Genomic DNA, 20,729 nt, shown 5'->3' on the forward strand with positions numbered 1-20,729 from the left:
CTATAGGGCTGGCCCACACCCTGCTCCCCGATGCCTTCTTACTCCCACCCACCCCATCCCCACAGACGAGCCCACCCTGGTTCAGGGCCCTCCCCTCCCCTCTAGCCTGCCTGCTTTGCTGCAGTCCACGGTGAAGGAGTTCTTCTGGCCCACAAAAGCCTGGGACAGTCCAGGGCCCCGTGTCACCACCTTGCTGGCATCTGAGGAAAACTTGGGGATGGAACTGTAGCTGGAGCCCCGGCTTGAAGACGACTTGGTCACAGTCTCCACCAAAACCGTGGATGTTTCATGAAGGCTGTGGCCTCCAGACAACCGGGGACCTGAGGGGCAGATGGGGTGGCCATGAGCAGGGTCAGATGGGCTTCCTGCCCTTCCCCTGCAGTGGGCCCTCAGCTGGCATTGTCACCCTGCTAGACTCTCTACCTGAGCACTCACTGCACCCTGGGAGCACAGCCCATTCACAGCCAGGCCTGGCTGCCAGCTCCAGTCCCTGCTTGGCCCCAGGTCTTAGGGCCTGAGGCTCCATCCCTCATCCTTGCAGGCTTTGGGAGCTCAGCTAACTCACAGGGTAAGGGTCTTGCTTAGGAACGAACACACATCCAACTCATCCTTCCCTCAGTGTCAAGAAGGGGAGCTTGCTAAGCATATATTCTGATGAATATTTATTCTTGGAAGTGAGAATTGTGGGGGGCCCAGAGGGAGAGAAGTGTAGCTAAAGCTTGGGAGCCCCTGCAGGATGAGCTGACTCTAGTGGGGAACCACGCTGCAGAGGAAGGACTGGATTTTTTATATTTTCTGAGATAGAGTCTTGCTCTATTACCCCAGGCTAGAGTGGCATGGCATCAGCCTACCTAACAGCAACCTAAAACTCCTGGGCTCAAGCCATCCTCTTGACCCAGCCTTCTGAGTAGAAAGACTGGATTTTTAAAACTATCACACATGGCTGAGTGTGGTGGCTTATGCCTATAATCCCAGCACTCTTGGGAGGCTGAGGAGGGTCAGAAGACCAGCCTGAGCAAGAGTGAGACCCCGTCTCTACTAAAATAGAAAAACTAGCCAGGCATCGTGGTGGGTACCTGTAGTCCTAGCTACTTGGGAGGCTGAGGCAGGAGGATCACATAAGCCCTGGTGTTTAAGATTGCTGTGAGCTATGACACCATGGCACCCTACTCAGGGTGACAGAGTGAGACTCTATCTCAAAAAATAAAAAAATGGTCATGCAGGACTCCAGAGGATGGGTGCTGCAGAAGGCCAGGCCTGCTCTATTCCTTGCAACTTGACCAGGATGTTTGAGGACAGACTATGAGCCAGATAGGAGTCACTACTAGAGCCATTCAGGCTGGGCCAGGCTTCAGGCTGATCTGACTCTTCATATCTGGCACTCACCTGTGACCTTGGCCTTGAAGGGGCTGCCCACGATGTGCTGGGGGCCACCATACTTGATGGCAATGAGGTAGTTGCCAGGGGCCATGGGAGTGTAAGTGACCACATGGCCCTCAGGACACTCCCGACAGTCCAGCTGCACTTTGGAGGGCCCGTCGATGGTGACAGACAAGGCCCCTGAGCCTGCATTCAGGGTGTTCACGATGAACTCTGATGACACACCTGGGGGAGCAGAGGTAGTAAGGCTATAGGCAGCAAAGGCGAGTAGCCCAGAGCAAGACTAGGCCCCTGGCTCCCCCAGGTAGCCTCAGCCAGGACTCTGAGGCAAGGCAATTCTTGGACTAGTGGCTGAACCGCCCCCAGCTCCCCAGCCCCAGGGACACTCACCTGTAGTGCCTCCCTCAAGCCCAGGACCATAGGCTGACACCAAGCCTGGGTCCCCAGCCTGGCTCTGCTCCCCAACACGGATCTTGAATGGACTTCCAGGGATATGGGCACCGTTGAACTTAACATCGATGGAGTGGACACCATTCTCATGGGGGATGAAGCGGATAGTATGCTTGTCTGTAGGAAGATGGTTGAGGGGTAAGCCTCCATCTTTCCCCTCCCCTTCCAGAAGGTCCTGGCATGGCAGAGGGTTGGCAGGCAGGGCCAGCTCACCACTGTCCAGCTCAGAGACGTAGCATTCTTCCACAGCTCCCGAGGGTGTGTGCACCCTGGCATCGATCACACCCCGTGCCCCATTCAGCTGCACCGCAAAGGACGCTGGCTGGTTCACCTTGAGCCCTGTCTCCTGCAAAGGCCATTGAGATGCTCAGACTCCTGGGAGGGCCAAGTCTGCAGTGGTCTTTGTGGGGCACCATGCTGTTCTCACAGTAAGCCCAGCCCAAAGGCTCCCACTGCTCTATCCCCAGCACAGCCTGGGCAGAGAGGAGCCAGAAACTGATCTGAGACCACTGTGTCCATGTGCTGTGCTGGGTATGTGTGTAATGAATGCGAGATGATGCCTCTTGCCCTGCTTTTACAACCCTGTGTAAAGCTGGCTGATGGGGGAGGGCCAGTGCCTGAAAGGGCTGTGTGGGCCATAGGCGCTCCCACGTGGAAAGGTGCATTGGGGGTGGGGAGCTGGCTTGGGAGGGCTTCTTGGAGGAGGCAGGCCAATGTAGAGGACCAGAGTGAGGGCTCTGAGGGAGGGGAAGGTGCGCCTGGTCTTGAAGTAGAGGAGGAGATCCACACCTGCTCTCTAGGGACTATGTGACCATTCTTTGGAGCAGCCGGAAAGGTTGGGCAAAGGGTCTGGGACAAGGCTAGCTTTGTGCCCCTTCCATAGCAGGCTCCTTTACTGTGCATCCCCCAAAACATTTATCCCTTGGTTTGGATGTATCATGGGATTTCCTGAGAGCCTGCCATGCCCGTGTTCCCTATGAGAAAGAAGGGAAGACACCATCTCTCTGGAAATCAGGAAGGCAGGTGGGCAGGCCTCAGGGCTCAGAGGGGACAGCTCCAGTCTGAACCATGTGCGTTCATTAACAGACAAGCCCTCTGGTCCTCTCTGCATAGCAGCTTACTCCTGTTTTGTATTGATTTTATACTCAGCCTCATTATTTTGGCACCTACTGTTAATTTGGAACTTTCAGAAAGAGGTGGAACAAAAAATGACAGATGGCAGTAAGGACAGGGAGAGAACTGTAAAAGGCGGAAACAAGGCATGGGAGTGCCTGAGTGAAAGGGCAAGCCCTCAGGGACAGAGTGCACTTTCCCCAAGGGCCCTGCCTTGTTCAGTACAGATAGTAGAGAGGGGGAACTTCTGCTGACTGGCCCTTCCAAGGTCACTGCTAAGTTTTTAGCCCCAGAAGGATGTGGTCTTGGGCTCCTGCCCATCTCTCAGGTGGCAGAGGGACCCTCCCCGGGCACACACACCTGGAGGCTGGTGACTGTGAGACGGCGAGCATCATCTGAGAGGGAGGCCACAGGCACCACAAAGGGGCTGTCTGGGATGTGTTCATCGTTGAACTTGATGGAGACCTCATAGTCACCTGGGGAGGGAGGCCAGTAAGCATAGCTCCTGGGATGGGGATCACTAGGGATGGAATCACCCCACACAGCCTTGTCCCTGGTGAGGCTCCCTGGTTAGGGCTCAGCTCTGGAGACAGATACACATTCCTAGGGGTGTGTGGAATGGAGATGGTGCAGAGGAGGGGGAGCTACCCTGGGGAAGGGAGTTCTGGAGCCCTACGGTCATCTGCCTAGCCAGTTAGCAAGAGCCCAGTTTGGATGGGCAGGCAGGCCCAGGTCCCCCCTAGCTGGACACTTTTACCTGGTTCCTGGACAACATAGGAGACACCACAGGAGCCATCTTTGCGGTCCTCAAATGCAATCTCTGCCTTGCTGGGACCCTCCACAGCAATGGACAGGCCTCCAGCACCTGCTTCTCGGGTCCAGATGCTGAACTCAGCTGCAGATAGGGAAATAGACAGGAGCTCTTCAGTACCATCCCTCCTCACGCAGGCTTCTCTGGCCCATCTCCCCTCCCGGACACCTATTCCTCACCTGGCACGCCTGCCACTCCACGCTCTAGCCCCGTGCCTCCAGCCCGTACCTTGTGGGCACCGCCTTCGCCCAGAGGCCCCACAGTGAATTGAAAGGGGCTGCCTGGCACATGCTGGCCACGGTACTTGACAGTGACTGTGTGAGGCCCCATCTCCTGGGGCACAAAGCGCACACTGTATGCACTGTCCTCTCCCTCCACAATTTCTGCGGCTTCCATCTTGCCTGATGGGCTGGTCACCTGTGCGGTCATGTCCTGAGAGCTGGCTTCACCTGCAGGGTTGGGAGTGTCAGGGTGACACTGGTACTTTTGCTGGTCCCAGACTTTCCTTCCGTCCTAAGTAAAACCCCCTTCTCTGCTCAGACCAGCCCTGGTCATCCACAGCAAGTCTGCCAGGGTTGAGGCCTGGCCAACTATGTCCTCCCCTCCTGCCTCCCTGAGAAGACCTGGGATCCTGCCTTTGCTGTCTCTGCTTACCCTCCTGCTGCCGGGTGATGCTGCCAAAGGAGCCCAGGCGTTCCCGGCCCAGGAAGTCCCCGAAGACAGCGGGAAAGGGGTCCCCGCCAACCTGGGTGGACTCTTCCACCCGCACCTCACGCTTGGTCTCCCCACCCCGAGTCTTGCTGATCTCTGTGCGCTCGGTACGGGTGTATGTGTGACTGCTGCGTGTAAAGGTACGCGTCAGACGCTCCTGGGCAGACACCATCTGGAACCAGTTCCCTGTGTGATCAAGGAAGCCAGGGTAAGTGGAGGAAGGTGAGGAGCAAGCGAGCAGGCCAGAGACCCCAGAGGTAGGCTGGGCCCAGGGCAGCTCTTACCGTACCCCACCCCAGCTCTTCCCCACACACCTGGGATCTTAAGGTTGAGGTCACAGGTGCTGCCGATGGTGGCGATGGAGGGAGCCTGTCTCCGCCGGGTGATGCTTTCCTTCATGCGGCCCTCACCAGTAACCTTCACAGTGAAGGGGCTTCCTGTAGGGGCAGAAAGTAGGGGGCAAGAGTCTTGGGCCACCAGCCTCCCAGCCTCCTGGCCTCCCCCACCCCAGCCTCAGCCCAGAGCCTTACCAGGTACGTGCTTGTCAGCAAACTTGATGTTGATGATGTAGGTGCCAGGCTCAGTAGGGCAGTAGGTGACTTTGCATGTGCCATCCTCCATGTCCTCACAGTTGATGTCCACCTTGCTAGGGCCTTCGATACTCAGCCCCAAGCCCCCATAACCTGGGGAGAGTGAGGGACACATCTCCCTCAGTCCTATGCCACCCAAGCCACTCTGTTCTCTCCTCCCCAAACTGCAGGCTGTGCCAAGAATGCGCCTCTGATGTGTATGGTAACTACAAACAAAAATGCCTCAGTAGGGGATTGGGGGTGGGTCTAGACACCATCCTGGAGGGCTACAGGACAGGCTGTCTGAAAAATTCCCTGCGGGAGGCCTCCTCGATTCCAGTGAGCAAGGGAAAGACAGCAACTCATTTCCTTAAAAGTGAAAGAACTGACATGGGGATATTCACTTTCCCCCAAATGGGCCCCAGAACATGAATCCCAACAGAGATGGGGCCAGAAATTTCAGGGAGGAGGGTATGGCCAAGGGGAGCTGAGCAGGAAAGAAGTTCAAGTGGCCACTAGATGAGCCAGGGCAGTGGAGGTCTCTGGGGCAAGAAGTACCTGCATTACGAGTATCCACGATGAATTCTGCCACCTGGAACGTGTGCCCCTCAGACAGGCCCTTGCCCCAGACCCGCACCTTGCTGGCATCCCCGATCTCAGATGGCCCCACCAGAATCTTGAAGGGGCTGTTTGTGACATGCTTGCCACTCTTCCGCACGCTCACCACGTGCTCTCCAACCTCCTTGGGGGTGAAGGAGATCCCTGTGGAGAGGGGTCATCAGGTAGGCAGAGTATCCCTTTGAGCACCCCCTGCCCAGGCCTGAAAGGCCTCTGCTTACCAATGTGACGGTTGGGGAGGCGCTTCAGCAGGCAGGGCTCCTCATTGCCTGAGGGAGCACGGATGCTGGCAGTCAGCTGGCTTAAATCACTCTCAGTGATCTTCAGTGACACATCCGTAGAGGTGCCCACATTCAGCTGTGAGGTCCTCATGGAGTCATCTCCTAGAGAGGGAGTTGAGGGGTCAGGCAGGCTCAGGAAAAATCCCGAGCAGCCCCTGTGGGACTCAATGGAGACTGGGGACCACCCCCAGGCACACAGAGGCCTGACCCCCAGACAAGCATAGTCTGTATTCACACAACTGCCAGAGATGACTCCGGGCCTGCACCCCAACTCACTGTGCTGCCTCAGTCCTTATGGGCTAAGTTCCTAAAGAAATCTTTGTGTATTTTAATCCTGATGCACACAGTGGAAACAAACACTGGACTGGATGACAAAGACCCTCCCTGGCTGTGTTGCTTACCCTCAGTGGGACAGGTTTCCTCATCTATAAAAAGGATTATTAATACTCTGACTTCTCAAGAGTCACTTCAAAGACTAAATGAGATCATGCCTCTGAAGCACTGGGTGGGGTTGGGGATTAGATATTTCTTAGCTACTGTGGAGGATTACATTCCTTATATTTATCTAAAAATGGCCTACTCCATCTCGCAGGGGCTCTGCCTTAATGAATAGGCTGGGCTTACACATTGTCATACACCGGGTGTGCGTGTCTTTTATAGCCTGCATGTGCCCACACAGCCACCTCACCTGTGATCTTGGCTGTGAAGGGGCTCCCCGGGATATGCTTGTCGTCAAAGCGCACAATGATGCTATAGTCTCCCGGTGCTGTGGGCAGGTAGGACACAGTGCAGGTGCCATCCTTGTTGTCCTTGCAGGTGATTTCTGCCTTGGATGGACCCTCCACAGCCAGCGACAGACCCCCTATAAGTGGAGGTGGGGCTGAGATCATAAGTCCTGCCCTTGCCCCTGCACCTGGTTAGACCCTACCCCAGCCCCCAGTAACCCTCACCTTCCCCAGCATCCTTGGTGACAATGGTGAAGGTGGCTGGCTTGTTGACCATGCCATGGCTCAGGCCTGGCCCGTAGGCACTGACATGGCGGCTGTTGATGGCATCCACGTAGAACTGCAGGGGACTCCCTGGGGTAGAGAGGGGGGCTGGGTCAGCAGAGGGACAGGGGTTGCCTGAGCCCACCTTTCCTCCCTGATGAGCCCTACATCTCTGCATGGGGACCTGAATCATGGAAAGAAATCTGTCCCCCACCAGACAGACGCCTCCCCAGGGCCTCCCATGGCATCTGCACATAGCAGATGCTTAATAAACATATATTGAAAGTAGGCAGGCACACTGGAACCCTGTTGGCTCCTCTCACTACAACCCAAGCCCAGCCCTGCCCCCAGCTCACCAGGGATGTGGTTGCCATCGTACTTGATTCCCATCTGGTGCAGGCCTTTCTCAGTGGGCGCGTACCTCACCGTGATGGTGCCATCCTTGTTGTCTGTAATGTTGGGCCTTGCAGTCTTCCCAGAGGGCATCCGCACCTCCCCTGAAGGACAGACACAGTTGGGGGGGGCAGTTTCTCCTACGATAATCTTCCTGCTGCACCAGGCCTGCTCCTGTGTGGTTCTGCTGTCACCCCAGAGGCCAGGCACAGGAGACAACCTGGAGCAGCAGCAGGAACCCTGAACTGGGAGACAGATGGCTTTAGCCTGAGTTCCAGCTCTGCTCAACTTGCTGTGTGACCATGGGTACCTTGCTTCCTCTCTCTGGGCCCCAGTTTTCTTCTCTAAAGGGCCTTGATGGGATCTCTGCCCTCTGAGTCCCTGTGCCTGGGGTCCCCCCAGGAAAGTACCTGTGAGCTCCCCTTTCTGCACAGCAAAGGGGATGACCAAGTTGAAGGGCCTCAGCATGGACTCCATTGGCTCCACGGGGACCACTGGCTCCTCTGTGGCCTATGGCAGGTGAGAAGGAATAGTCATTGGCTGGGGAAGGCTTGGGAGCTTGGCCTGAGCCACGACCAAGAGAGAGTGAGGAAAGAACAAGATGGTTAAGGGTGAAATCAGATTGGCAGGAGAGGTATGGCAGCTGCAAGAGAAGGTGTGCTGTGCCCAGGAGTCATCCTGCCCAACCTTGCTCCAGCCTGCTCCCCAAGGGGCCCCCAAACCATGCCCCAGCCTGGCTGCAGAGAAGTAGAAAGAAGAAACGAAGGGAGGCATGGAGGAGGAGGGCAAGGTCTGCCCAGTGGAGGGGGAAGTACCCAGTGTGTGGGGCAGATGCCAGGCCGGGGAGGGGCGTAGGGCTGACGTAGCTGCGGCACTTCAGAGGACTCCTCCATGGGGGACAGGGGGTCACACGCCTGGGGAGGCAAGGCATGGGGGAACACAAGGTGTAGCAGGCTCATGGGACTAGGAGCTGACTCAGAATGGCCTGGAGACCTGAAATCCTGGGTGCACATCTCAGGTGCCTGACCCCTTAAAGGGCTTCATCCTTCTGTGGGTGTACCGCTGGGGAGTTAGAGCCAGGGATAGTAGGTCTGAGGGTCAGAGAGGAACACGCCAATTCCCTCTACAGAGCTGATGCCACCAAGCTGGAGGTAGGACCATGCTCAACTCCTACTTGGGGAGGCTATGGGAAAGCAAAGGCTTGACTGTAGAGCAGTGTGACCTCAGGCTCTGTCTAATAGGCTTGGGATTCCTAAAGGACAGCTTCCGGGATCCCTGCTGCTGCTAAAGTGGGGGTTCCACCTCCCTTAACCATCCATTCCTGCCATGGCCTTGGAACTTACCAGCACATGGAAGGGGCTGTTGGGGATGTGCTCGCCTCCAAAGCGGATGGTGATGACGTACTTGCCCGGCTCGGGTGCTGTGTAGTAAATGTCAAAGGTACCATCATGGTTCTCAACCACATCCACGTCGAGCTCTGCCCCGTCCGGTGTGGATACTGTGCAGGTCACCTTCCCCTCGCCAGCTGCCTTGGCATCCACAGTTATCACCGTCTCCTGCCCAATCTGGATGCGGGGGCCCAGGCAGGCACCTGTCATGTAGAAGAACCTGCTCAGGGGGCTGCAGGAGCTGGGCCCAGCCCTCTCGCTCCCAGCTGTCCTCACCACCCCAACACATAGCAAAAGAGGAAAGGCACTCACCCAGGCCATGGCCTCCAATGGACACTGGAAAGAGAGAAGAGTGTGAATCTGGGCCGTGCTCAGGATAGGGGTTGAGGGGGTGGCAGGGCAAGGAAAGTAGGATACCCACCTGTGACAAGGCACTTGCTGGCATCCCCAGTGGGCAGAGCATGAATGCGGAATGGTGAGTAAGGGATCTCATCCCCACCATACTTGATGGTGATGGTGTACCGGCCACTCATGTCTGGCAAGTAGGACACAGTGTATGTGCCGTCCCCGTTGTCTCGAATATTGGCCTTCTTGGGTTTACCCTCAGGATCCTGGGGGAGAAGCAGATGTCAAGACCTGCTGTGCCCTGAGCCTGACCTAGGGGGTAGGCTGTGCGAGGACTCACCAGGATCTGGACAGTGAGCAGCCCTTCTCCAGCATCCCGCGCATCGATGGTGAACTCCACAGGCAGGCTGGCAGGGATGCCAGAGGCGTTGAGGCCAGGGCCACTGGCCCGCACCTTGCTTGCATCATGGGCTGGAAGCACCTTGATCTTGAAAGGGCTTGAGGGGCAGAAGGGGTAGATAGTTGGCCAAGGGTCAAGATGGAGGGTTCCATCTCATTCTGGGCCTGGAGCTCTCCCCAGACATAGACAGGAAGAGTGACTCTGTGGGGCAGAGACCAGTTCCTGGAGGGAACACATCTTGAGTTGAGGGGGAGGACCACTCCCTCTCCTGTGAGCCCCTGACAGAGATTGAGCACTTCTCTATTCCCCAGAGCAGCGCTGTGGTTTGTTTAACCACATTTATTCTTGTTTATGTTTCCTCTCGGGGTCCAGGGGAATGCCCTTGCCCAAGCCTCCTATACTTTTCCTAAGGTGGTGATTTTGTTATAAAAGCCCCTGGGGCTGTGAGGCCTCCAGAGCAAAGAGCCCTGGAGAAGAGCAGCATGGGGCAGCAGGAAGGATCGAGGCCAGACAGGTTAAGGGGGGACTCTCCCTTGGGCTCAGGAGTGGCCCTGCAGGTGCCACCCCAGTAGGAGCACCTTAGAGCTCAGCCACAGCAAGGGAACCCAAGGCAGGTCCTCACCTGCGTGGCACCTCCTGGTCAGCGTACTTGACAGCAACTGTGTAGGGCCCATCAGTGGCTGGGGTGTAATGGACAGTGTGGGTGCCACCCCCATTGTCCCGCACCTCCACAGGCTCAGCTACACCTAGGCAGGGGGAGGAGGGTCAGCAGAGTCCCTGGCACTCTGCCTGCCCCTCTCCACCCTGCCCCAGACATTCTGTACCTGTGGGGCCCAGCACAGCCACTTGCAGGGGGGCCCGGCCAGCTTGACTGCAGTCCACTGTGAAGGTCTGGGGTACACGCGCCCTGACACCAGCTCCCAGCCCTGGCCCTGAGCACTTCACCTTTCCAGGGTCCACCACATCCTTCACTGGCACCCGGAATGGGCTCCCTGCAAGGAGGACATCGGTGTACCCCCCTGCCCCAGAAGGTCTCCCTGATCCTGAGATACCACAGAGGAGGAGGCCGTCCCTTTCTTTGAAATGCCCACAGGAAGGCCAGAGCTACATGTGAAAATGCTTAGGAATTTGCTAAGAAACATAAACAAGAATAAATTGATGGCAGAATGACACTGGGCAAACCTCACTCGTTTGGACCACAGGCCTGGATGAAGGCCTCTCTAATTAATAAGCTGTTAAAAATGAACTACTTTTTTAAAAGTAAAATATATTCCTGACGTTGTGGCTGATACAAGTAAAAAAATGTGAAATTAGACAAGGGAAAAAAATGTCCAGTCAGAGCAGGCTCGAGTCATGCCATATTTGAAGGCACGTCATGTCCAAGCATCATGGCCCGCAGGAAGGCAGAGGAGTTCTCTGCAGACAATGCGAGTGAGGCTGTCCTCACTGAGCTCAAGGCAGCCTGGACTGTGTCTGACTGACTGGACCCACAGTGAGCAGCAGGTCTGAGTACCCAAGGCCTGGCACTCCAGGCTTCTGGAAATATACCAGGGACTGGCATACCACACCATGAGCACTGGCCACCCACCTCCTCCATATCCTCCCTGCACCTGGGTTCCTGACTCAACCTCCTCTAGGGGGTCTTCATGATCAATTTCTAGTGTCTCTCTGAGGAAGCCTGAGTCTTGCCGACCTCCCTTACCCTCCCTGTTCCCTCCACCCTCTCTGCACACCTGGGATGGGCCGTCCCCCAAAGGTGATGTTGACGTCATAGTCTCCAGGGGTGAAGGGGATGTATTCCACTGTGCAGCTGCCATCCTTATTGTCCTTGCAAGACATCTTGGCTTCTGAGGGGCCCTCAATGGCTAGGCCTAGGCCGCCTGTGCCAGCTCCCCTGCAAGATGACACCCACCATTAGCTCTGCTAGGACTAGTCAGCAAGGTCAGAGGGGCAGCTGAACACAGAGACAGGGAGGAAAAGGAGGACAGGGCCAGCTAAGGAGGGACAAGCTGCAAGGGCTGAGCTGGGATCATGGGGGACAGTATGTTCTTGTATCACCCCCAAAGAGTATGGGGGCTAAGGCACAGACAGAAGGACAAACAGGGAGGCCTGGGGGTGGCTGGGAGCAGGGTGACCACAGCCTCAGGTCAAGGTTAGGAAAGGGGAGGATACCTGGTCTCCACAGTGAAGCGGTTGGACTTATTGACCAAGCCACCCTCCAGGCCAGGCCCAAAGGCCCGCACGCGGGTGGGGTCACAGCCCTCAGTCACGCCCACTCGGAAGGGGCTCTTGGGCACAGCGACCTCGTCATACAGCACCTCCACCAAGTGCATGCCTAAAAGCCGGCCACAAGGAGTCAGTTGGGGTTGTGGTGTTCACCTCCCCTGCCCACTCGAGAATCTGTCATCAGATCCTGGCCGTGACCCTCAGCCAGGCCCCTCACCTTCTTCGTAGGCAGTGTACTGCACTCGGTAGGTGCCATCCCCATTGTCTGTCACATAGGTGTCTGTCTTGGCGCCCGAGGGGTTGAGCACACGAGCAGTCACGTGGTTGCCACCTGTGGCTGTTAGCGATCTCGCATCCACAGTGAACTCAGTGGTCACCTCCCGCAGGACACCTGGATCCCAGGAAGGGCATGCTCAGCGTGGGCTGAGGGCAACCTCCACACAGGCACTCCCTTCCTTTCCCTCCCTACTCCCAGGCTGTCCTCCAGACAGAGCCCAGGCCCCTCTCTGCTCCCTTGCAAGCTCTAGGCCACTTCACATAGCCTCATTTAGCTCCTTCACATATCAGTCACCCCCAGGGCTGAGGGCCAGGTGGGTCTTGTGTCCTCTGCCCTGCCCCAGCAGATGGCCCATTTACATTTACTGTCTTCTGACTCTTGTCACCCTCGACCCCAAAGCTTTCCCTCTGCACCCTTTAAAGCAGGGTTCTTAGCCTTTTTGGATCAAGGACCCTGGGAACTTATGAGAGAGAGGGTCTCCCCAGAAAAATGCCCAAGAGCAGATGCGATTTTGCCATGAGAGAAGGGCCAGTTTCTGAGCCAGCTCTTCCCCTTGGCACCTTCTCTGGGGTGTCTGAGTTCATAAAGACTCTGGGGTTGCCCTGAAGGCCCATCCTTCACCCCGGTTGCTCCTCCAGCATTCAGCTCTGCTTCCCTCACTCATAACTGGACTCCTCCTGGATTTCTCTGTCCACTCACCATGTGGCTCCACACCAGGCCCTGAGACCTTGACACCACTGGTATCTACAGCAGGCTGCACATGGACGCGGGTGGGGAATTTGGGCACAGGGTGTCCGCCATACTTGATGGTAATGGTGTAGGTGCCAGGAAAGGCAGGGCTGTAGGTGATGTGGTAGGTGCCATCAGCATTGTTCTGGATCAGCACCTCGGCCTTGACACCGGCATCCGACAGGATTTCGATGGTCAGCTCAGCATCACCCGCCTCTGAGCAGTCCACAGTGAAGGTAGCTGCCTCACCAGCCTTGCCACGCTCTAGGCCTGGCCCACTGGCCCGTACCTTGCTTGGATCGAACACAGGCCGGATGGTGGCCTTGAAGGGGGAGCCGGGGATGTGGGCTTCGGCAAACAGGATGTTGATGGTGTACTCGCCCGGCTCCGTGGGCAGGTAGCTGACAGCACATGAGCCATCCCCATTGTCCTGGCACTCAATCTTGGCCTCGCAGGGGCCCTCCACAGTTAGCCCCAGGCCACCTGTGCCAGCCCCCTTGGTGTCAATGGAGAATGGCGCAGGGCTGCCTACCAGTCCACCCTTCAGACCAGGGCCATAAGCACAGACCTAGGGGGAGGAGCAGGTGTGTGGGTTTCCTGCACCCAGCCTCTCCCAAGCCTCCCCACCCAGCTAAGCACCTTCACCTGTAGCTGCTGCTATGGACTGAGTACTTGCAACAATTCTAGGTGAGGGTGTCAAGGCAGAAAGATTAAGTAATCTGTCCTAGTGGGGCCTGGGATTCATGCTCAGATCTGATTCCAGGGGCAGGCTCTTAATACCAAGCTGTGTCCAAGGCAAGTCCTGTGGTAGGGCTGGCCTTGGCCCTGGGTCCTTGACCACCCCAGGCACATAAGTCCCTCCGGCCTCTGCCCCTACAACTCATCCATCTTCCCTATAAGCCTCTGACTCCCAGCTCCCACAGCACCTATCTCCTCACCTTGGTGGGGTCAGGGGGCAGGACACCCTCCACAGCAAAGGGGCTGCCAGGCACTGGGTGACCATCATAGGTGATGTCCACTTTGTAGGGCCCCTCCTCAGGGGGCATGTAGCGCACAGCCTGGGCTTCAGCTCCACCCCCAGGCTCCAGTTTGCAGGGGATGGGTCGTCGAGAGGGTGAGGTCATCCGCACGTCCAGGTGGCCCTGACCACCAGCCCCTCGCGTGTTCACAGAGAATGCTTGTTCCTGCCCCACAGCTACCTCTGTGTGGAGGGCAAGAGACACTATGAGCTGAGACTCTGACCCACCCCACCCTAACACCCCTCACTCCCAGGGTGGCACTTGCCCCACTTACTGCTGTTGAGGCCTTGAACTTTAACTTTGCTGAGGTCCAGTGGGGGTGCCACATTCACCACAAAGGGGCTTTTGGGGACAGGGTCCCCACCGTAGGTCACTGTCACTGCCATGTTACCCTATTGGGCACAACAGAAGGCCAGAACTGGGTATAAGACACAGCCAGACAACATCTGCCTGGCTAACATGGACTCTGAAACTCAGAAATCCACAGCAAGAGAGAGGATGGAGGCAGGGACAGGGCCAAGGACCCAGAATTGGTCCTTCGGGATGGAAAAAAAGGCAGGTGTGAGGGGGGCAGAGCACACCTGCTGGACCGCAGTATACTTGACAGTGTAGGAGTAGTCGTGGTTGTCTATGATTTCAAAGTCCCGCACAGCCTCGCCCTTTGCTGCCCCTGCAAACTGCACGTCCAGCTTGGCCTTGCCAGCTCCCTTGGTCAGCACTGTGAAGTGAGTGGGCTTCCCAACCTCCACACCTGGGGAACCCCCAGAGACAGCAATGAGGGCCTGCCAGCCACCAAGCGCCCACCTAAGGCCAGCCCTGGTACCTGCCCAGACACCTACCTGTGCGGTTCAGCCCAGGGCCCTCAGCCTTGACCTTGCTGGCATCATGGGATGGGTCCACCTTGATGTGGAAGGGGCTGGCAGGGATCTCCTAGACATGTAAAGGCTCAGTCAGGGCTCTCCAGGATCACACCCATGTTGTGGGCTAGGTGTTATGTCAAGATGCCCCCAGGGGACCTGCTGCAGACAAGGGCAGCCTCCCAGAGAGCTCCCTCTGCTTTCTCTGAGGCACCCTACCCACACACAGAAAGTGCTCCATCTGTCTGTGGAATTGTACCTCTAGCTGCCTGCTTAGACCTGGGAGGGGCAGATTGCCATGACTACAAAAAGCCAAGAGGCTGGGGTACCTGGTTGGCAAACAGCACCATGATGGTATAGCGGCCAGCCCCTGGAGGGGTGTACTTGACCGTGAAGGTGTCATTGTCATTCTTGATGATGTCAAAGTCGATGTCAGCCTCCGCAGGGCCTACCACGCCGGGGGCACACTTGATGCCAATGCTCACATCACCTGAGAGAGGGAGGTACTGGGCCATGAGTGAGGGCTCAACACCCCCCCAACCTGGGGCCCTGCCCCTGCTCCTCCAGTGGCTGCCCACCTTGTCCTGCCTCGCTGCAGTCCACTGTGAAGTAGGTGGGCTCATTGGCTTTGAGGCCGGTCTTCTCCACGCCGGGGCCATACACCTTCACCCTCTCAGGGTGACTGCCTTCACCCACATTCACCTGCGGGGAAGGATGATGCTCAGCTTGGGCCCTGCCTCAGGGCTCCTCCCCCTTCCAGCACTACCTGCCCCAGCCTCAGCTGGACTTGAGGCAGGGAGGACTGGCAGTGTCATGGGATCAGGGACAGCCAACATCTTCTGTATGGGGTCTGCCTTCCCTCTGGGACCCCTGGTAGTGGGCATAGGGCAAGCTTGGAAGACGCACCCGGAAGGGGCTCTTGGGCACATTGACGCCTCCCCAGGAGATGATGATGGTGTGCTTAATGGGCTTGGTGGGCACATAGGAGCAGCGGAAGGTGCCGTCTCCATTGGGGATCACCTTGATGTCGATGGGACAGCCATCTGCGTCCTGTAGGCATCAACCAATTAAAGTTCCCAGCTGTGCCCTCTTCAGAGCACCCTCTGCTGGCCTCAGTCCACTCGGCACCAGCCCCTCCCATCACCGACCCACACCTACCCCCACTTAAGTCGGGCCATACCAGCCTAGTGCCATGTGCCCTGGTGGCTAGCTCCCACCTGTGTGGCCTGCTCTCCCAGACTAGATTTCCTCATCTCTGAAAGGCCTTGGTCAGGGAGAGGCTGGGTTAAATCAATGTTCATAAAGTTGAATGATGAGCTTTTTAAGAAAGAATCATCTTCTTGGACCCTCAAGAACATGTTCATTAACCTCTAGTGGTCAATGGATGCCAGCTTGAGAAACTGACTTGGAAAATCAGTCTTAGAGAATGAAATCATCTTTCAATTGCAAATTATCAATATAAAAAAGAGTTTGGGGTAAAATACATTTTTAAGATTATTATCAGTAAGAAAATACAAAATTTAAAATTTCCATGGCACATTATGAAGCCATGAGAACCAGTCCTGCCTAACATCTATAATGCTGCAACTACCTTCCTGGAGGCTCCTGTCTTTAGCCTGGCCTTACCCTCCCAGGATCCCTGCCTTGAGTGGTGAGAGAGTGGGCCATGTCCCACCTGGGCATAGAGCTTCAGGTCTCCCTTGCCAGCTGCACGGGCATCAATAGTGAACTCCGCAGGCTTGTCCACAATGCAGCCAGTAGGCTCCAGGCCAGGTCCAAAGGCCTTCACCTGCGTAGGGGCAAGAGTGGCAGGCAGGGTTTGTTATGGGAGGAGGCCAGTGCACCCCATACCTGGGCCAACATGTAGGAGCTGGGACCATACCCTGTCTGGGAAGCAGTCAGGTGGGGCTGGCTGGATGTGGGCAATGAAGGGTGAGTCACGGATGTCCTCATCATCACAGATGACATGCACGGCATATTCCCCAGGCTCCGTGGGCCAGTATCTCACATCACAGGAGCCATCCCCCTTGTCATCACACTCAATCTTGGCCTGTGAGGGCCCCTCAATGGAGAAGCCTACACAAGGTGAGAGGGTCAGGACCATAAGAGGCAGCTTGGACACTCAGGCAGGTCCTCATCTTCCTCACGACCCCTCCCAGCTATCCCCTTTTTGCCACCTCCCTTATAGATCATCATCCTGACACTCCCCAGTCACTCCCGTCCTTTCACTATATCCCTCCCCCCACAGCATTCCCACTTTTGGCCACCCAGCACTCACCTAGTGTCCCCACCTCTGTGCCAATGGCTTCCACCACGAAGTCAGCTGACTTGCCCACCTGGCCAGTCTCCAAACCGGGACCCCAGGCCCGCACCTTCTGCACTCCTGCCTCTGGGCTCACCTGGACTTCAAAAGGACTGGACAGAGAGGGAGCTAGTGTCCATGCCAGGAAGTGTCCCTGAAGAGACACTCCCTCACCTCTTCCAGTTCCCATCAAGTCCCCCTCCCTTCCCATGATGGCCTAGACAGCAGGGTGTAGGGGGACACATGGCATTTACCTGCGAGGGATAGCATAGCCGCCCCATGTGATGGTCACTACATACTTCCCAGGTACCACAGGGTAGTACTCGCACTCAAACACACCGTCCCCAGCCTCTTGCACCTTCACTGGCTCCTCTGTGCCCTCTGAGGAGATGGGGGCAGGGAGAGGTGGTGGATCAACATTCTGTAAGCCCATCTCCTCAATCCCCTCAAGGATCCCAGGGAGCCAGGCCCAGCCTGAGGAAAGTGCTATTAGCGGGCAGTGTGCATAACAGCTCAGGGTAGCACTTAGGGCTGAGAGAATCGTTCCCAACTTATAGACTGAGAAACTGAGGCAGAGCAGAGACAGTGTATCTAGGATCTACGGTGCCTCTGGTCAGAACCGCCAGCCACGTATCTCCCTGCTACTCTCACCTCCTTCATGGGCACTGATACTCACTTGGTCCCTTGACTGTGACCTTGAGTTCCCCACTGCCAGCACCCTTGGTGAACACCTTGAAATCAGCCACCTCTTTTACACGGACACCCTTGGGCTGCAGGCCTCGCCCCGAGGCACGGCAGGCATTGGGGTTACAGGCTGGGAAAAAAGAAGAAAGGAGGTTGGGGATATTGAGGGGCCTGGACAGAGCATCAGCCCCTCGTCACTCATCCCCTACATTGCTGCTTAGTCCTTCTACCCTCTCAAGGTACAAGACCATGGCCTCCAGCCTTGCTCTGAGGCCCTTGTGCCCCCAACACAACTGGGGCTACTGGGTGCCATGCTGGATGGAGAGCTAACCATAGGCTCTGGATCAGACAAGTTACAAGAAACCCTTCTTGTTGGGGCTCTCAGAGCCAGTGCCACTGGGGCAAGGCATGGCACAACTGGGCTGAGAAGGGGCTCAGAGAGATAGGAAAGGGCCCTTTAGCTACTTCCAAGGTCATCTACTTAGAATTATCTGGGCTTTCTCAGAGCCACCAAAGCAACCACAGGATATAAGTCATGCCACAAAACATTTAGCAATGCCCTGGAACAATAGCTATACATATAACATGAAGCCCGCCATTGAACAGCAATGGATGGAAATCAGCCTGTCACAGAACATGGCCAGTGATGAGTCCTGACCTTACCATGGAATACAGGCCAAAGAATGAGAATCTCAGCCTGCCATGGAACCCATAAAATGACATGGAACCCACAGGGTGCTACAAAACAGGCAACAACACATAATCTAGGACTACCATGAACATAGGTGATGGCACCACCCAGGGCATGCCACAGAACTCAGGCGATGGCACAGAACCCACGTTTTATCACAGAAATCATCAGGCAAGTGGCAAAGAAACAAGATTTGCCACAGAACACAGACAGTGGCATAGAACATGGAGCTTGCCAGAGAATGCCACAGAATAGGGGCAATTTCACATGGCCTGGGCCATGCTACCCAGTGCAGGAGAGGTCAGTCAGCTATGGCCATGCCTGGCGCCACCTCCACTGGAGGAGGTGGCAGTGTGGAGCTGCTGGTGGATGACAGCACTGAGTGCAGGTCAGAACAAGTGGGGGAGTTATCCCTGGGGGCAAGGACTGAGGGGGTCACCACATATGCTCCCACCCAGGAGGTCCTGTCACTTCCTTTCAACCCTCCCAAGGTGGCACCTATTTTGGTACCTTTCACTGTGGTCTCCTGATCCTTCCCTTATGGGTTCTGGCCACCTCAGGAGTGTTAGTGGGGGTGATAAGCAGGAGCTCTCTCCAGAGTCCTCCCCCATTGCCACTGTTCCTTTTGCCCACTGCAGCATCAGCCAGCTGCATTCCCCAGTGGAGTTAAGGCTTCATTTCCCATCAATCCTCAGACCCAGAATTTGAGGGCAATTCTCTCTACACCCTGGCTTTGGGGAAGACTATTGTGGGGCTCTGTGAAGGGCTCTTACCTTCCGACACATGGACAGGGAAAGGACTACGGGTGATGGGGGCACCAGCAAAGGCCACATGCACTGTGTGTGGCCCCTCCATCACAGGCCTGTATGTGCAGCGGAATGTGCTATCACCCTTGTCCTCCAGGGCCACCTCCACTGTGTCCCGCCGGCCCTGTGGGTCCACAATCACCACAGCAACATCACCGGTGCCAGCCCCTGTCACAGACAAAGTCCATCAGTGCCCACTCTGGACACACACACCTACTCAAGGCTTTCTCATCCTGAGACCACCCCTTTCTGGGTAGAACTTCTGCCCCAGCCCCCCCAACCACACCCACTCACAGTCAGAAGCTGCCCACCTGACACACACCGGGGCCCATCCTTACCCGCAGTGTAGATGTCAAAGTAGGTAGGTTTGTTGGCCACATTCCCCACAGGTTCCAGGCCAGGGCCACGGGCTGACACCTTGTTGGCATCCCCCAGGGCCATGCCCACATTCACCTGGAAGGGGCTGCGTTCAATGTTCTGGCCCGCAAAGAGCACGGTCACCTAGAGTCAGAGGTCAAAGGTTAGCTTCTAGGGGTGAGCAGTTCTGAGGGGGTGGAGGGGCACAGAAGAGCCAAGGAGGTGAGAGGTGGACGGTTGATATACCATGCAGGGCTGAGGTATAGGCTGAGAGAGGGGTCCTCTCAGCCAGAGCTGAGGTTATGTATAGCAGGAAGGCATGGACTCTGCAGGGAGGTACCTTGTGTAGCCCAGCAACCTTGGGCACGTAGGAGACAGCATAGGTGCGGTTCTTGTCATTGTTGGGAACTACCTTGGCCTGTTGAGAAGGGAAAAGATTGGAATCCCTGGTGGGTGCAGCTTCTCTTGACCCCACAGTGCCCTATAGTGACACCTTCTGCAGACTCTACTACACACAGTTTCTCTGGCAGCCATGTCCAGGCCATTCCTGTTGTTGTCCCCATGCTTTCTGGTTCCAACCCCAAGAAAATTCCTTTGTCCCCAGCAGCCTCCCCTACCTCCTCTGTGTGGCCCTCAGGATCCTCGATGTAGACCAGAACCTCGCCCACACCAGCATCCACTGTCTGCACGGTGAAATGGGCAGGCTGCAGCACAGTGTTGCCATGGGGCTCGATGCCTGAGGGGCAGGAGCAGAGCCCAGGTTACTCAGGAGATCCCACACATACCAGCTGCCCAGGCAGGGCCTCCAGGGGGACACATACCCGGCCCATAGGCGATGGCTTTCTTGGGATTCAGCTGCTTGGAGCGAATAGGAGCACCAGGTTTGAGTTTGGCCTTGGGGAACTGGGACAGGTAGGTCATGACTGAATGCTCATCCACATTGGGGTCCACAATCTCCTCAGGGGCAATAACCTGTCACAGAAAGGAACAAGTTATCCAGTGCTCCTGTTGCCCAGCAGGCTCCTCTTCTCACCTGCATGCTACCAGGTGTCCTAGCAGCCCCACCTCTTCCCTTGCCTCAGTGCCCACCCACCCCCTCTGGTGTACCTGGGGTACCCCAAGCCAGTCATCGGCCTGCTGCATGGCCTCCCGGGCATTCTCCACAGGCTGGTTAGGGTCCCAGGCTTCCCAGTCTGGACAGAGACCTGGAGAGATGGTAGGAGAGGACAGTGAGGGGGAACCAAACAGCCAGAATGCAGGGCATTTGTTCATGCAACACCCTGGTAGGCTGTGGCTTCACCCCCCTTTCACCCAGCTGTAGGCCCCTTACCAG

At 56.5% G+C, this 20,729-nt stretch overlaps 1 protein-coding gene across 3 annotated transcripts in view; it reads right to left on the reverse strand.

Annotated features, from left to right (window-relative positions):
• Nucleotides 1-20,729, reverse strand: part of FLNC (filamin C) — a 28,207-nt gene that overhangs the window by 924 nt on the left and 6,554 nt on the right. Inside the window, exons 3-47 of one of the 3 annotated variants that reach the window (XM_003789752.2) lie at nucleotides 20,504-20,601; nucleotides 20,218-20,368; nucleotides 20,014-20,132; nucleotides 19,737-19,814; nucleotides 19,378-19,540; nucleotides 19,007-19,207; nucleotides 17,535-17,672; nucleotides 17,113-17,239; nucleotides 16,835-16,971; nucleotides 16,439-16,632; nucleotides 16,232-16,345; nucleotides 15,463-15,606; nucleotides 15,135-15,258; nucleotides 14,886-15,046; nucleotides 14,539-14,629; nucleotides 14,281-14,450; nucleotides 13,974-14,091; nucleotides 13,619-13,881; nucleotides 12,651-13,248; nucleotides 11,892-12,065; nucleotides 11,621-11,783; nucleotides 11,182-11,342; nucleotides 10,273-10,440; nucleotides 10,071-10,194; nucleotides 9,389-9,545; nucleotides 9,125-9,314; nucleotides 9,016-9,039; nucleotides 8,659-8,906; nucleotides 8,131-8,229; nucleotides 7,726-7,825; nucleotides 7,279-7,419; nucleotides 6,884-7,012; nucleotides 6,622-6,795; nucleotides 5,874-6,035; nucleotides 5,593-5,796; nucleotides 4,996-5,148; nucleotides 4,780-4,902; nucleotides 4,409-4,651; nucleotides 3,934-4,203; nucleotides 3,701-3,838; nucleotides 3,304-3,419; nucleotides 2,044-2,176; nucleotides 1,771-1,947; nucleotides 1,387-1,605; nucleotides 111-320 (exon numbers count right to left, since the gene is read on the reverse strand). In XM_003789752.2, the coding sequence (XP_003789800.1) occupies nucleotides 111-320; nucleotides 1,387-1,605; nucleotides 1,771-1,947; nucleotides 2,044-2,176; nucleotides 3,304-3,419; nucleotides 3,701-3,838; nucleotides 3,934-4,203; nucleotides 4,409-4,651; nucleotides 4,780-4,902; nucleotides 4,996-5,148; nucleotides 5,593-5,796; nucleotides 5,874-6,035; nucleotides 6,622-6,795; nucleotides 6,884-7,012; nucleotides 7,279-7,419; nucleotides 7,726-7,825; nucleotides 8,131-8,229; nucleotides 8,659-8,906; nucleotides 9,016-9,039; nucleotides 9,125-9,314; nucleotides 9,389-9,545; nucleotides 10,071-10,194; nucleotides 10,273-10,440; nucleotides 11,182-11,342; nucleotides 11,621-11,783; nucleotides 11,892-12,065; nucleotides 12,651-13,248; nucleotides 13,619-13,881; nucleotides 13,974-14,091; nucleotides 14,281-14,450; nucleotides 14,539-14,629; nucleotides 14,886-15,046; nucleotides 15,135-15,258; nucleotides 15,463-15,606; nucleotides 16,232-16,345; nucleotides 16,439-16,632; nucleotides 16,835-16,971; nucleotides 17,113-17,239; nucleotides 17,535-17,672; nucleotides 19,007-19,207; nucleotides 19,378-19,540; nucleotides 19,737-19,814; nucleotides 20,014-20,132; nucleotides 20,218-20,368; nucleotides 20,504-20,601 (7,389 nt within the window). The remainder of the gene's footprint in view (nucleotides 1-110; nucleotides 321-1,386; nucleotides 1,606-1,770; nucleotides 1,948-2,043; nucleotides 2,177-3,303; nucleotides 3,420-3,700; nucleotides 3,839-3,933; nucleotides 4,204-4,408; nucleotides 4,652-4,779; nucleotides 4,903-4,995; nucleotides 5,149-5,592; nucleotides 5,797-5,873; nucleotides 6,036-6,621; nucleotides 6,796-6,883; nucleotides 7,013-7,278; nucleotides 7,420-7,725; nucleotides 7,826-8,130; nucleotides 8,230-8,658; nucleotides 8,907-9,015; nucleotides 9,040-9,124; nucleotides 9,315-9,388; nucleotides 9,546-10,070; nucleotides 10,195-10,272; nucleotides 10,441-11,181; nucleotides 11,343-11,620; nucleotides 11,784-11,891; nucleotides 12,066-12,650; nucleotides 13,249-13,618; nucleotides 13,882-13,973; nucleotides 14,092-14,280; nucleotides 14,451-14,538; nucleotides 14,630-14,885; nucleotides 15,047-15,134; nucleotides 15,259-15,462; nucleotides 15,607-16,231; nucleotides 16,346-16,438; nucleotides 16,633-16,834; nucleotides 16,972-17,112; nucleotides 17,240-17,534; nucleotides 17,673-19,006; nucleotides 19,208-19,377; nucleotides 19,541-19,736; nucleotides 19,815-20,013; nucleotides 20,133-20,217; nucleotides 20,369-20,503; nucleotides 20,602-20,729) is intronic. The other 2 variants (XM_003789753.2, XM_012805162.2) reach the window with 2 other exon arrangements.

The sequence above is a fragment of the Otolemur garnettii genome, unplaced genomic scaffold (assembly GCF_000181295.1).
Source record: "Otolemur garnettii isolate 467f Iridium unplaced genomic scaffold, OtoGar3 scaffold00037, whole genome shotgun sequence".
NCBI lineage: Eukaryota > Metazoa > Chordata > Mammalia > Primates > Galagidae > Otolemur > Otolemur garnettii.